The following is a 15,702-nucleotide window of genomic DNA, read 5'->3' as shown; positions in this document are numbered from 1 at the left end:
CTTCGAATCCCCACTGAGCCATGGAAACTCACTGGGGGAGTGAAACTTGTAAAACCATTCCTTAAATATCTCTTACCTTGGAAACCATATTAGGGTTGCTGTAAGTTGGTTCTGTGACAGCACAAAACACACACACACAATAAGCAAACTGCATAAGGTCAGCTCTAATGAACTTGATCTATGGCTTCTTTCAAACCTATGTGCTCTGGCATCACAAGGCGAATACATTTCTCGAGAAATTCGATGTCCTGTTTCTCTGTTTCAATTTCTGAGTGTAAAGGGTAGCATCCTATGAAACCTGCATCCATGAGTGACAGCATCTTAGTTTTATTAAAAAATTAAAAAAAAAACACATTTCATTGTATTATGCAAAATCACATCCACTTTAACTTTAGTCAGTGCAACACACCATTTTTTTACAATGGAAAAATACCTTAGAATACAGATTTCAGGCAGTTTATTAAAGGCCAGTTCTGTCACAGGTAGAAAGGCTGTTTTTCAAAAAACAAAAAAATATCAAAGCTTGTGAAGTTCGGGCAGCTGCTACTTTAGATGTGCCATCTTCTTGCTCATTAAAAAAGATAATTAGTCTTGAGTCATTCAACACAGCAGCAGGAGGAAAGGATGGGATGCATGAAAACTGGAACATTTTCAATAACAGGGGAAAAAAGCTGTTTAGGGGTTGGATCTGCACAGCAGTTTGGTGAAGAGACCAAACTGCATCTAAAGCCTGTAGTCCCAAATGTTTGTTGCTGCACTTATTATTGGTCTTCTTTCACCCGCCTCCCTCTCATACCACAGTTAGGGGAATCTGGCTGTGTGGTCTGTGCAACACTAGTTAAACCATCAGCCTCTACAGTAAGGAGTGAAAAGTCTCTACCTTTTAAGGTTCCTCCTCAACTACGTGAATGAACTTTGCTCACTAACTGGTAAGGTTTCCCATGGGTATTTATGCTGGGGCCGTGTTGATCCACCACACTGCCTGGCAAAGTTGCCTGGATTTTGTGGATGATCTCATCTTTAAATTTTATCCCACTTAAATCGAGGTGTCGTAGTCGGGGCAGTGCTTGGCAAAAGGCCAGGATGGCTTCTGGGGAAAGTGCAATGCAATGTGCCAGAGAGACGTCCTCCAGGAGAGACAAGCTGCTCAGGCAAAGGAGACCAGCATCTGTCAGATGGAAACTACCCCCAAGGTCTAAAGTGTGCAGGCTTTTCATGTGGCGCCCAACGAAGTGCGTGGCTGAATCGCCAATGCTACAGCATTGCAAGGTGAGGTGCTCTAGCTTTCCAAGATGCGGTGAGGCTCTCTGGATCCCTGCATCTGATATCCGATAGGTGTTGGACAGGACAAGACTCTTGAGAGTGCCTTGGACAGAGATGTTGAAGAGGTGCTGGTCGGAGAAGGAAGGGACATCCCTGATGACAAGATGCTGGATCTTTGGGTAGGTCCACAAGGGTTGAGAGCCTTCAGGCACTTTGAACCACCCAGAAGGGATCTCACAGAGGCTCAGCTCTAGGGTGGTGAGAGAGGAGGGGATATGTTCATAGAGGAGGGAACGGAGGTCTGTAGCTGTCAGGCACAGGTGGCAGAGGCTAGGGCACTGCTTGCCCAGGGCCTGCATCAATGCTGGAGTGAACACTTCCCGCTTCCGGACAGAATTAATGTATCCCTGTGCCTTCAGGGTCCGCAGGCTGCCTTGGAGATGGTTGCGCAACAGATGCCAGAGAGTCTTGGAAGATATCTGAGCAATAAAGAAAAGTGAAAAGAAAAAAAAAGACGTGCGTTAAAAGCCACAAGAGTGACCGTGATAAAGCAAGAGTGAATTGAGCTTGAATGCCAAACTGCCATTGGCTGGCTACCAGCATAGCATACTGTATATGTCCTGGTTATGTACAAAGCTATGGCTCCCCCAGGAAGTCATGCAGTTGTAAATTACTGAGGGTGTTGACAAATCTTGGTTAGAAAATCCTATCCTTCTGAAAGAATTACATAATACAATAATATACAACATTATATAATAATATAGCCAAAAACCATAGGTAAGATAAAAGCGTGTTGTGTGCTTCAAGTTAAGGCATTATTATCCAATATGGTAAATGACTCTAAACCTTTTGGAGAGATAAAGAAAACACAGTACAGGCCAACAGGAAAATCCACTAGCCAATTCAAGATAGCTGCGATGTGTTTTGGGACACACGCTGGACTGCAGGTCAAGTTCCAAAAAAGGCAAAGGAATTGGTAATCTAAACATGAAAACAACAGGTCTGTGTTCAGCCCTTTAGTAAGCCCTACAAATGCTACAGTATGGAAGCCTCGTGTTAAGGGAGCCACCTGTAATACTTCTGAAGGGAAAGCATGTGGTTGTACAAAGCATGTGGGAAGAAAAGGGAACAAAAATGCAAAACTGTGTTATGTAACCTGAAGTAAGTATGCCTCGGTTAAGTGGGATTACTTAGTGGGTTTACGACGGTAGCATATCACATTTGTGAAAGAGCCTTAGTCCCTTGCCTAGGCTTTACTTAGGCCAAAAAACATTTGCACTATTATTTTTTTAATATTTGACTAATTTATACATCAAAAGGCCACGACCTATTCATCAGATTGCACTGCTTTGACATCCCAGATGTTATGTTTGACACTTTTATTTTATTTATTGATTGATTTGATTTACATACCGCCCCTTTGGCAGTCAGGGCCACTCTGGGCAGGTTACCAACAAATAGACAAGCAACACAGTAACAAAACAGTGCAATATCAATACATTTGGGGGCACAAATCAGATATCGTAAGATGCAGTGAGAACAAAAATAAATTACAGTTAAAAGCATAAAAATATAAAAGACAAGAAGCACGGTGGTGAGATGGATGATATAATATCAAGTACTGTTGTATCATGGTACTGTTTGTTCAGGGAAGACCTGCTTAAATAGCCAGGTTTTTAATAGCTTCTTGAATGTGCCTGGTGAAGGGGCCCGGCGAACGTCAGGCGGAAGAGAGTTCCACAGTTGTGGGGCTACCGCCAAGAAGGACCAACTTCTAGTACCTGTTTTTCGGGCCTCTCTTGGGGTCAGAACTCTCAGCTGCCCTGCCTGGGATGATCTGACAGGGAGGGCAGACCTAACTGGAAGGAGACGCTCAGCCAAATATCGAAAACTAGCACTGAAAAGTCTGTTCTCCTATGACTGGCTGTTAAAGAAAATACCAGAAAATGGAGGGTGAGCATCCATACCTTGTAGGAAGTCAGGTCCACATGTCTCCACAGAAACTTGTCCCGCACCAAGCGATTCCATCGTCTACAAATCCTGCAGAAATAATATCTGATGAGGAAACCCTTCTTGTCTGAAGAGGCACACAGACGGAAATCCTTGTAATGGCGAGGACCGATCAGCACAGTAGAAACGGAGCTTTTCATGAAGGGAATTGGCTAGAGATGTACGTGAGGCACTGGCTGAAATCCTGTTGCTTAGCATATTAAGTTGCAACTAGAGTGGGCCCACTGAATCAATGGGGATTTGGTCAGCCAACTCCATAGTAAGTCCCATGAATTCAGCGAGCCTACTCTCGAGCAACTCACCACGCTGAGACACACGCCCCAAGGTGATCTGCCCGACCTATCAGATCCTCCCAGACTAGGCTCCTCCATGCTGCTATTCTGAGGGAGGCATGGAAGTCTTTATTTATTTATTCTGTTTGTAAACCCCCCCCCCCCCCAAAATCTGGTCAATGCAACCACTCTAGTCTTCTACTACTACTTCTTCTAAAACGCTGCCTTTCCAGAACGATCCTGCCTGATGCTGTGCCTGTTTTCACTCTCACAGAGAAAAGTGCCTTGGTATTGTTGCTGTTCTGATGTTTTTATAGTTTCACACGTGGTGTTAAACTGGCTGCTATTCTGCTTGTTGTGAACCGCCCAGCACAGTGCATCCCACTAACGGGGCGGTATATAAAGCTAATGAGATAAATACAGTAAATACATAATAAACGTTGATGCATGCTGATGTCACTATGATAACAACGGCCAAACCTAGTATATTTTAACAAGCCAGCGGGTCAGCTTCGCACTCTAAACCAGCCCTCCCACCCCGGAGCTCTCCAAGATCCCGGGAAACGTGGGGGGGCGTGGAAAGAACGCAGAAGGGATGGAACCATGGTGGGAACGGGGGGGGAAGAGTCGGTTGGTTGGTTGGAATGTTCCACTGGCAGCAAAGGGGAGGCCAGAATCAAAACCCCTACCTGGCCCCACCCAGTCGGTCACGGGGGGGCAGCCACGCCAGAATCATGAGCAGCAGACTGTCCGGGAGGTCGGAGAGACTTGGGGGCGACCGGGCTTCCCTCTCCCGTTTCTCCATCCCCCGCAGTATTGGTTGCTTTCCCCCCACCTCCCTCTCTATTGTCCTTCTGGAGGAACGGAAACCCAGAATCAGACTTCCGCTTCCGGGGAGGCGATTTCCGTTTTTCGGGGCAGCGACGCTTTCGGCGGTCGTCGACGCTCCGCTGAGCCCGGGTGGGTTCGGGGTTTCTCCTCTCCCGCTTTTGTGAACCTTTGCTGGGGTAGGTGGCGGTGGCGGGACGGCGGGGATTCTTCCGTCTTCCCTGCCCCGAAAGAGGGGCGGGAACACCTCTTATTCCCCCATGGGGGAAAGGGGGAGCGGAGGGTCAGCGGTAGCCTACCTTCTCTTCTACCCAGGTTTATTAACCCCACATTACGAAACGAATGGAGGCGGGAAGGTTTTTTTTGCCCCAGGGAGTCGTGTGTGTGTGTGTGTGTGCGCGCGCGCTCGTGCCCCACCTCTTATTATGTGTCTCTCAACTTCTGAGTATTTTCCACCTGAAAAACCCTGAAAAGAGTTGCCGTAAGTCAGAACTGACTTGATGACATATGATTATTTAGCTGACTGGTTGGCTCAGTGGTTTAGGCATTTGGCAGTGGAGCCAGAGTTTGGGAGTTTGATTCCCCACTGTGCCTTCTGTGAGCAGAGCCAGCCTGTGTGGCCTTGGGCAAGCTGCACAGTCCCAGGATGCCCCCCAGAACAAGGGAGTACCTTCTGAGTATTCTCTACCTGGAAGACCCTGAAAAGGGTTGTCATAAGTCAATTGACTTGATGATGGTTATGATTATGATTATGTAGAGAACATTTCAGCTTGCATAATAAGCTGTGGCTGCCAAAACATCCCCTTTTGTACAACTGTTAAGAGCTCACCTCATTTGTGTGTCTTTTGGATTTGAGGGGCTGATCCCCCTCTTTGTGTCCCTTACTGTGTAACTTGTGTTTGTTGCTGGTTCTGTTTTTTCACAATGTGCTTTATGTTCAATAGCAAAGTGCATGATTACATAGTTTTCTTGTCTTCTTCTTTCAACAGTACCTACAAAGGCTGGAGGCTAGAAGTCTCCTTACCTCCCGAGACTCCATTTTCTGTGCACAGCTTCCTGCTGACTCCAGATCGGGATGATTGAAGTAGTTTGCAATGACCGTCTGGGCAAAAAAGTGAGAGTGAAGTGCAAGTATCCAAACCACAAAATATATGGCTTATGCTTACTTATTAGGAGAGGCTGAAGAGCATCTTTTTGTTCAACTGCTGCTTTCTGTTTGTGATGACATACAATAAAAGGGTACTAGACAAGAAAGACATTTGAAATTAGCACCATTTAGTCAGGATGACAGTGGGCTATAACACATTTCCCCATAGATTATTTTTAGAGGTAAGTCTAACCTGCTGTTTCTTATGGATACATCCTTAAAGAAGAAGTGCGAAGAGTGGGAACTCCTATGCACAATGGGGTACTCAGTGTTGTTGTTGTTTAGTTATGTCTGACTGTTCGTAACCCCATGGACCAGAGCACGCCATGCCCTCCTGTCTTCCACTGTTGGGTCAAATTCATGTTGGTAGCTTCGGTGACACTGTCCAACCATCTCATCCTCTGTCATCCTCTTCTCCTCTTCACACTTTCCTAACATCAGGGTCTTTTCCAGGGAATCTTCTCTTCCCATGAGATGGAGCCTTAGCTTAAGGATCTGTCCTTCCAGTGAGCACTCGGGGTTGATTTCCTTTAGAATGGATAGGTTTGTTCTCCTTGCAGTCCAGGAGACTCTCAAGAGCCTCCTCCAGCACACAATTCAAAAGCATCAATTCTTCAGCAGTCAGCTTTCTTTATGGTCCAGCTCTCACTTCCATACGTCACTACAGGAAAAACCATAGCTTTGACAATGAGGACTTTTGTTGGCAAGGTGATGTCTCTGCTTCTTAAGATGCTGTCGAGTTTTGTCATCGCTTTCCTCCCAAGAAGCAGGCGCCTTTTAATTTTGGGGCTGCTGTCACCATGAGGAGTACTCAGTAGAGTGGATTAAAAGGAGTTAAGTTTTTTTAATGACTCAGTTTAGGTTAAGGAAATCCTACAATTCTTAATAGCAGTGATGCTTGTGTCGTGTTTCCCAAGAGTCAATGAGTCCAATTCCCTACTAAAGCACGAAATATAAGTTTAAACAGTTCCTGATGGATGGGCATCTGATTCCCAATTAAAAAACTTCCAGTGAAGGGGAATCCATCACCTTTTGAGATAATCTATTCCACTGCTGAATAGCTGTAACCATATTTATGTTTACTTAAGATCTGGTTTCTTGTTAATTTATTAAGTCCTACCCTCTGGAGCAACAGAAAGCTAGCTTGCACTGTTTTCCATGAGAAACCCTTCAGATATTTCAAGATGTCCTTTGTGTTCTTAGTTATCCCTTTTCCAAGTTAAGCATAGTAAGCTCTTTTAATTGGTTTTCAGCTCTCTCAGCATCTTGGTTGCCCTCCTCTAGACATGCTGCAGTTTATCAATAGCCCTCTGTGTGTCTGCATATATGTATGAGCACAGTGTCTCTGTAGTGACATTTTTTTTACCGAACAACACTTTGATCATGCCACAGGGCCTTAACTTATCTGTAGATGCAGACTTGCAGCTAGGAAATGGCTGGCTGCCTTTTGGTGCTGCTCCTTTTACTTGATAAATTGTGAGTGCAAAGAATGACAATATGATTCTGTTCTCTGGTTCTCTGTATTATTGAAATCAGGAGAGACAATGCACATACTGAACCTGTGCTTCCATCTGGTTACGGGCTGGATCAAGGCTGAGAAATTCAGTCTGACTCTTTATAAGAGAAAGACCCTGAGAATGAGTGGTTTGTGGATCTTCAGATGTTTACCTGTACTGGAGAGGTTCACTCCTGAAGGAACCAGTATATAGTTTTGTTCCTGGTTGCTATGTGACTTTAGTGGCCCAGAGCTCCCACAATTTACTTTGAAATGGCAATTACAGTGGTGCCTCGCACAACGAGTGCCTCACACAACGATGAATTCACATAACGATGTCTTTTTCTGATCAATTTGCTGCCTCACACAGCAATGTTTCCTATGGGGGATTTTCACATAACAATGTCCCTTTTCCCTCATTTAAAAGTGTCTTAAACTGTTAGGAAACTGTTTTAAATGCTTGGCATCAATAGTCCAGCTTGTGAAAGGCATGCAAACTTAATTTGGTGTTGTTCTGAGTCTTCGTTCATTTTTGCTGATTTTTTGTTTTCTCCATTGAAATGTATTGGATGGACCGTCCAATACATTTCAATGAGGAAAAATAAAAAAATCAGCAAAAATGAACGAAGACTCAGAACAACACCAAATTAAGTTTGCATACCTTTCACAAGCTGGACTATCGATGCCAAGCATTTAAAACAGGTTTCAAACAGTTTAAGGCACTTTTAAATGAGGGGAAAGAGACATCGGAATGCCATTGAAATGTATTGAGTCGGCTTCAATATATTCCAATATAGGAAACATTGTTTCACTCAACGATGTTTCCTATGGGGATTTTCACTGAACGATGGCAATCCGTTCCAATTGGAACGGATTAACCGGTTTTCAATGCATTCCTATGGGAAATGGTGCTTCACAGAACGATGTTTTCACACAACGTTGATTTTTTTGGAACCAATTAACATCGTTGTGTGAGGCACCACTGTATTACTCTTTTTGGATAACAATTACAGTAGTTAAGTCATGGTGGCTCATGCACTTGCAACATTAAGGTTTGATGACAGTGCTACAGTCTCTATGAGATTGACCTTGCAGTGATCTTGAAGGCAACACTTGTGTGGAATGTAGCAACAAAGGTAGCCCTGTGTTATAACACAGTATGTACAGTGGTGCCCCGCAAGGCGATGTTAATTTGTTCCATTGAAATCGCTGTTTTGCGAAAACATCATCTTGCGAAAAGCGTTTCCCCATTGGAATGCATTGAAATCCGTTTAATGCGTTCCAGTGGGGAAAAATCATCGTCATCCAGTGAAAATCGCCCATAGGGAAGCCATTTTGTGAAGCGCCGATCAGCTGTAAAATCGCTGTCTTGTGAAAAACGGAAGCTCTGATCAGCTGTAAAAATTGTCAGCTGGGAGTGGATGGAGGGAACATAAGGCACCAGTGGTGCCACACTAATTAATTTTGCTGAACTGGGCTGAATCAATTCGTGCCCATCACTGTGTATTTAACATCATGTAAGCCTTCTTGGTAGTGATTACTACCTGCAGGAGACAGAAAATGAAAGTTTTTGAATGTCCTGGAAATATATGTTCATACATACTTTTCCTATTAAAATTGATTCAGATAACCTCATGCTGGATTACATTATGTTAGTATCTTAATGGTCTTTTTTATTGTTGTCTTTGTAGAAACAGCCTTGAGATTTTATATTAAGTACTTTATAAGAATAACTTAAAAATCAGGAACTGGTGGACACTTGGTGGTTCTTTAGCAATCAGTTTTTCTTCCACCAAGACACCACAGTCTACTTTATGTCTTATGTTGGTATTTGGAAAGGGAGGATTGGTCTAAGGCGTAGCAGGGGATAATAGATGGATTTGTTTCAGGGAGCGCAAAACTTTTAGGTGGCTAAAAGAAAGATTAGAGGATACATAACCATCATTTTTCTTCAGATATTTTCTCAAACATACTGAGTTTAATTTTTCATTCTGAGGCACTTGAAAGTGAATATGTTCCTTGATTACATGTGGTTAAATATAACCCACACTGAGTTTTTTGAAATAGCAAAATGTATTTTTCTTAAGAACTGGGAATATAGATCTCCAAACCTCCCCATTATGTGTGTGTATATATGATATGTGAAGTACATTTGTGCACAACCCCAATATTGTATTTTCAGGTATTGAACTGATTGAGGAAAGTCAGTAAAAACATAGTAGACTGAACAGTTATTCTGTGCAGGGCCCTGGCTGAGATACTTTTTCCTTAATTGATGCCACTGCTCAGCTGTGATGACACCATTCGGGACCTGAAAAAGCTCATTGCTGCCCAGACTGGTACTCGGTGGGACAAGATTGTGCTAAAGAAATGGTGAGTAGCAGTGAGACTAGGACTGCCTAAAAAGTCCCAGGTTTGAACAATAATTAAGAACAAGTCATCACACATGGAATAGAGATGGGCACAAACTTTGGTTTGGAGGTTCATGGCGGTTTGTACTCATGGCACCACAGGGCCATGTGTTCCCTTCCCCTGCCTCCTTGGTCTACGACTCACTCACCAGTCAGAGTGTGCTTCTCTCCTCCTCCTCTTGGCTATTCAACCATTCCCCAGGAGGAGCACGAGCTTGCCTGTCCCACCTCCTTGTTTGAGTGGGTGATCCGCCAAGGTGATGGGGCAGGGGAGCCCGTGCTCCTGCTGGAGACTGGTTGAAAAGCCAGAGAAGAGGAGAGGCGCAAATGCCAGCTGGTGAGTGGGGGATCCAGCCAGGGAGGGTGGGGAAAAGGAACCCGCATGAACCTCCAAACTGAGGTTCACGCCATCTCTAGTAAAAAACAATACTGTATAATTTAAAACTATTTCTTAATCATTATCCAGAAATAATCAAGAAAAGACTATGGTTCTGAATATTATATAAATGCAAGAATAGGCAATACTTTTATTAGACCACTAAAATCAAACAGCAAATTTTGTGGATAAAATTCCACTTCAGGCTTGTGCATCAATATTTATGGATAATGCAGAAAAACTAAAAGGTTCCCAAAATTCATGGCAGATATCTGCAAGGTCTGCTTGAGGTGAGTTCAGACTGAAAATTACATTATTATGTTTCCTTTTCGTGTTGTTAGAAAACACATTTATTGCTTCTCAGCCCAAGTGATACGGAAAGCAGTCCACAATAATTGGAAACAATATGCAGCAGTGACCAAAAGAAAAGGTGGGGGAGGCATTTGACAGTAATAATGATGCAGCTTCAAATAATAAATTGCTGGACATATTTTTTGCAATATATCCTTGAAATAAGAGGGAGGGAATGGGGATAGGGCTTCCTACTAAAGAGACTGCTGTCTCAATAGTGCTGAAACCTCTTTCTGTCTGAGGTTTGAATTCTTAGGATTGTGTTCCAGTAGTAGCAGGGTGAGGCCAAATCACGTATTTAGCAATTTGATGAGAACTTAATTTTCCCCTAGAAACATTATTTAAATAGAGAGTATTTTGAGTTTGGCAATAAAAGCTCTAAACTGTTAGCGAAACTTGCTCAGGTAAGCAAGGCTAAAGGAAATATAGAGGTGATTCAGAACAACATGAGTAAAAGGTGTAACAAAATGAAAGAAAAATTACTAGTACTTCAGGAATTAAATACACACACACACACAAAAACAAACAAACAAAGCAATCATCTAGGATAGGCCAATTCTACTATTAGGAGGGGTGGGGATTTTTTGGTTAAGTATGCTACAGCTGGATAATTGGACAAAAGAATGGTAAAGTAAGCAAAGAGAGGGAAGATCATTGACAAAATCTGAGGAAATTATTGAAAAAAGAAATGAGAAGTCTGTGAAAGTTGAAAAGCCACTGTTGTAGTGGCTTAGCATTTGATTTTTCCACCAAGCTCATTGTTCCTGTCCATGAAACACAGTTTAGTTCTACACAGCATATTAAAAATTGAGACACCCTCTTACCCCAAACATTGACTTCACAGTGGAAGAACATTGCAAGCTGGAAGACACACCTAGTTGATATAGAGTAGGGATTGATGAATTGACCTTGAATATCTGCAGATAGCAGCATCATACAGAAATATTATATTGATAGTTTGAATTGCACCAAGGAGACTGGTGAAAAATGCAATGGTGTTAACATAATCCAGTTGTGCACTTTTATTCCTGTTACAAACAGGCAACCACAGCTATACAGGTTGACTGTTCTGCATTATATTGGAAAATAGCTGCCTATAAGGCTCTTGATTTATTTTTTATTTTTAGCTATCCCATTGGTTGCAGATACTTGAATGGTGTCAATGTAATGTTAATCTTTGTTTAAAAAACAACAATTGACTGCTTTGTTTTTTTAATGTTGTAGGTACACAATTTTCAAGGACCACGTGTCGCTGGCAGATTGTATCCTTAAACAGTCCTTGGTTGACCATGAAATATGGTCGTGATTTGGTGTGTTAGTGGGGAGAAGAGACAGTAGTTTCCTAAAATTGTTTTCATATTCAGAATCCCTCCCCAGTCTTGTTAATTGGACTATGATTATGGACTGAAATCCAGTAGTAAGTGGCAACTAGACTAGGCCCACTGAAGAATGGAACTTATGGAGAAGTTGATTCACCAAATTCCCATTGATTCAATGGCCCTACTCTAGTTTCAGTGTATTACTGGATTTCAGCCATGATTTAGCAACATTTTAAATCCTCAGTTCAAAGTTGCGTTAATGTCCTAGTTTGTCCTCAAGTGGTTTATTGTTTGGCTAAAATGGGAACTATAATAGAAAGCTCCCTGTTTGTCTGTTGACCTGTACAAAGCAAAAAGACTGTGGATGCAGCCAAAAGGTTTGCTGATCCCTAAGGTAATCTTAATGTGCTTGCTAGTGCTTTACTGGTTTGGATGAAAAAATCTGGGTCTACATTGTAAACAATTATGGCTGAAATCTAATTTGTAGTCCCAACTAGTATAGGTCTGTTGCTTCCATTGCTGAATAGTGAACCAACACTTTTATAAATCTCATTTATTCAATGGATCTAGTCTACCCGAGCCTACTAGTTAGTTTCAGATGAATGTGTGAAGCGGTTCTAAAACTGCCCTGGTAATATATGTTTACAGAGCAGGTGTTTAGCATTTGGAGTAGAAAACCTGTGGTTCACCCCTAAGCCCCAGCCAGCATTACTAATATAACAGATGATGGATTGTATTCCAGCAATGTCTGGAAGGATTGTCGCTTCTTTGTAGAGCATGTGCTTTGCATGCAGAAGGCCTCAGGTGCAATCCCAATCATCTTCAGGTAGGGCTGGAAAGAAAGGTCTGACTTGGTACGATGGTCACCAAAGGTCTGATTCAATATAAGGCAGCTTCCCATGAAGGTCACAAGTTGCCTACTTCTGGTTTAGTGTTAATCTGTTGGAACATGCATTTTCATAGTCAAAACATGAAGTATAAAAGAAAAGCATCTATGATAATGTTCCAAAAAATGATTATTTTAGTGTTATGGCAGACCTTTCCAAATTTACATACCAAGTTCACTTATAGTTACTAAACCAATATTTTCTAATGGGATTCACCTTAACTCTTTATTTTCAGATGAAATCCACGATGGCATGAACTTAGAATTATATTACCAGTAGTTTGGTTGTTGCCGATTTAACAATTTCTGTGGTCTTTTTTCTTTTTCTTTCTTATGACCTCATGTAACACAAACTATGGATAGTTTAAATTGTGGCATGGCTTTTGGGTAGCAACATTGTACTGTTGGTGGCAATAAAACAAAAACTGTATTTACGCTGTGTTTCCTCAACATGGTTTTCTAAATGTCAGTGTTTCTAATAAATGTGACCAGACAATATGTGTCCACTTGTGTCTTCAAGGCAAAGAAACCTTAAGCAAGATGTCTTTAAAAATGATAGTGAGAATATTATAGTGCAGGTCTCCGGATAGATGTACACACAGCAGAAGGTGTTAGCTGACAAAAACTTGCTAGTTAGTCATTTGGTGACCATCAACATTTTAATGGGGGAAAAGAACCAAATCTCTTCAAATTTATAAAAGCTTCTCTTATTACAGGGGAATGGGGAACTTTGGGCTTTGAAATGTTTTGGTTGACAGCTGCTAACAGCCTCACTTAATATGGCTAGCAGTAAGACACTGTCAAGAAATTCCTGCAGAGTGCGGACGGCATACAAGTCAAATTGATAAATAAATAAATAAGAGTTGTAATCCAAAATGTGAAGAGGGAGGCATAAATGGGTGGTAGAAGCTCCTCACTGCTCTCTTAGTATTTTTTGATGAAAAAATCCTTAGTAACATCCAGAAATATACAGATGGTATAAATAATGTACAAGGAGTAATGACAGCATACTTCACACAGTGTGATTTAATACACAGGTGAGCAATCTGTAGCTTACAGGAGGATGCCATGCTTTTCATCCAAAATATTCAAACCAAATGGATTTCAGTTAGCCAGACTAGGAAATATCTTTGTCAGCCACCAACAAACACCAAATGAGGCTAGCCTACAAGGCAGCTGCACACATTCAGTACATACACAGTTCACAGCCACTGGATGTTGTGATGGCATTAACTAAGTTTTAGAAAATTCATACAAAAGTGGAATGATCAGTGCTAATTGGCTATCATAGCTAAACTGCACTTCCATTTAGTGCAAGATGCTGATGACATATCAGAAAATAGTCAGGATTAGACACAGGAAAATATGGGGGGAAATACTGTTTTCTTAAAGCTTCCCTTGGTAATACAATCTCTAAGGATGGGCGTCCCCTCCACTAGGTTCTGCTGGAAACATCCAGTTGGCTACTCTTGGAAAGAGAACGCTGACCTTCATGGACTGGTCTAGCAAACAAGTGTACAATACTGTCTTTCAAACATTTATTATTGTTTGTCTTACTAATAGGCTCGCCTTTCTCCAATCAAAGGACTCAAGGCGGCTTACAGTATTAAAAAGAATAGAATTAAAAAGTTATTGTGGCATTTACCCTGTGGCCCCTGCTTGTTTCACCAAACACAGAGCTCATACAAGTATCCCAACACGCCCTTTAACATGCTGCCACCAGTTGATCTGTTTATCAACCTATATCTTCTATGAAAGACTGAGGTCCATTCAGTACTGAACTTTTAAACAAAAACAGGTTTATTGATTATAAATTGTTTTAGGACTAGTTCTTAAGCACAAAGTTACACAAAGCTTCAGTATTTTACTTTAACCTCTACGTACCTTCCCCCTTAATAAGTTTGTTCTCTGAGGGGAAACCCAGCAGTTTGCCCTCATAAACAAACAGCTAAGTACATGAAAATATAACAATAACTTACCAATATTTATGCATACCTTATAATACAATTTTTCTTTCTAATACTATGTTCACAAAATCAAAATTACAACTTTAAACATCCAAGACAATATAGTTAAAACATTTGCATTAATCACAATAAGGCTACTCACCATTATTTCCATCATTATACACCTCTCAGTTAATCAACATCCAAACAAACATTGCATTTCTATTACAGTGGTGCCCCGCATAGCATTCTGAAAAAATCGTCGCTATCCGGATTCGTCGCTATGCGGGACTAAAAACCCCATAGGGACGTATTAAAACACGTTTAATGCGTTCCTATGGGGAAAAACTCACCGCTATAGGGAAAATCCTCCATTCTTCTTTGTGATCTTATTGCTCTGGCTTTCACTCTCACCCATAAACTTGCCCACAGGTGCTTTAGTTACAATAGGTGGGGAACCACTATCACGGGTCAAGACTTTCATAATCTGGTTCTGTCCTATTAATTGCCAGTTTCTCCTGTAGGGGTTTGCCTCGCAAGATTTTCAGTGCCTTTGCAGCTGCATGAGGAGCCTTCCCAGTGCTAGTCCCTTCAGCTTTCGAGTACTGTTGTGACACATTGACAGGTCCTGACCATGCTAACTGCAATTCACTTGCCTCTATGAGTCTCATCCCCACTTCATCCTCAGGACAGAACGCTCTTTCCTGGACTTTTTCATCACACCAGCCCCTCTGCTTTTCATGAGCACTCCTCCAGCTTGGCCATCTCTAAGGACTTTTGCAGACCTACGCGTTGGTAAGGGGTTGAGATCCCTGGCAATGAGCATAGCTTAGCCTTTGTCTTGTCCTCCCCGGTACCACTCATTTGGCACATATCACATGCCTGACAAAGCTGCTTAATTTGCTGACCCATTTTTGTCTAATAAAATTTTGTGCAACCCTTTGTTTCATGCGCAATATCCCCATGTAAGTTCCAAAAGTATCACTGTATGCCTTGCTTAAGATCTTGCCTCTATATTTTTCAAGTACAATAAGTTGTTTAAGGTTTCCATCTCCATCCCTCTGAGGTGCTAACAAAATTTCCCTATATAACAGATTGTTATATATCTCTGGGTGTTCATGCATTAATGAAGAGGGAGTTCCCTTAGCTTTCTCAAAGCACTGTGTAAGGGTGGTATCCCCCTTCTGTTCCTTAACAAAAGATGAATTACTAGGGTTTTTCATAAATACAACTTCTGCCATGTCATCCACGTTAAGAGTTTTCTTTTAAATTGGGGCCTTCCAAGTTACTTTCAGAAGTTAGGGATTCCATTTTTCCCTCAGGAATTGTTAACTGTGCTCCCTGAGAACGTGTTACCATAAAAGCACTCTGCACATGCTTAGAGATATCTAAGCCAAT

General features: G+C 41.9%; 2 protein-coding genes across 3 annotated transcripts; one reads left to right on the top strand and one right to left on the bottom strand.

The window, feature by feature from the left end:
- Positions 1 to 307: 307 nt before the first annotated feature.
- Positions 308 to 4,465, bottom strand: FBXL12 (F-box and leucine rich repeat protein 12). Its single transcript, XM_020779185.3, has 3 exons — positions 4,235 to 4,465; positions 3,231 to 3,303; positions 308 to 1,742 (listed from the first exon to the last, which is right to left on the bottom strand). Exons 1-3 carry the CDS (start codon positions 4,348 to 4,350, stop codon positions 897 to 899), a joined length of 1,035 nt encoding a protein of 344 aa, XP_020634844.3. The 5' UTR covers positions 4,351 to 4,465; the 3' UTR covers positions 308 to 896.
- Positions 4,367 to 12,854, top strand: UBL5 (ubiquitin like 5). 2 transcript variants are annotated; one of them, XM_020779211.3, is made up of 5 exons: positions 4,367 to 4,505; positions 5,363 to 5,504; positions 9,305 to 9,388; positions 11,378 to 11,415; positions 12,595 to 12,854. In XM_020779211.3, the coding sequence occupies exons 2-5, from the start codon at positions 5,449 to 5,451 to the stop codon at positions 12,636 to 12,638; spliced, it is 222 nt and encodes a 73-aa protein (XP_020634870.1). In that variant the 5' UTR covers positions 4,367 to 4,505; positions 5,363 to 5,448; the 3' UTR covers positions 12,639 to 12,854. The 2 variants fall into 2 exon arrangements, with proteins under 2 accessions (XP_020634870.1, XP_020634865.1); XM_020779206.3 differs by having other exon boundaries at positions 4,423 to 4,552.
- The last annotated feature ends 2,848 nt before the right edge of the window (positions 12,855 to 15,702 follow it).

This window comes from Pogona vitticeps, chromosome 2 (assembly GCF_051106095.1).
Source record: "Pogona vitticeps strain Pit_001003342236 chromosome 2, PviZW2.1, whole genome shotgun sequence".
Lineage (NCBI taxonomy): Eukaryota > Metazoa > Chordata > Lepidosauria > Squamata > Agamidae > Pogona > Pogona vitticeps.
Note: the sequence above shows the minus strand (reverse complement) of the source record. Positions and strands in the feature narration are given on the sequence as shown.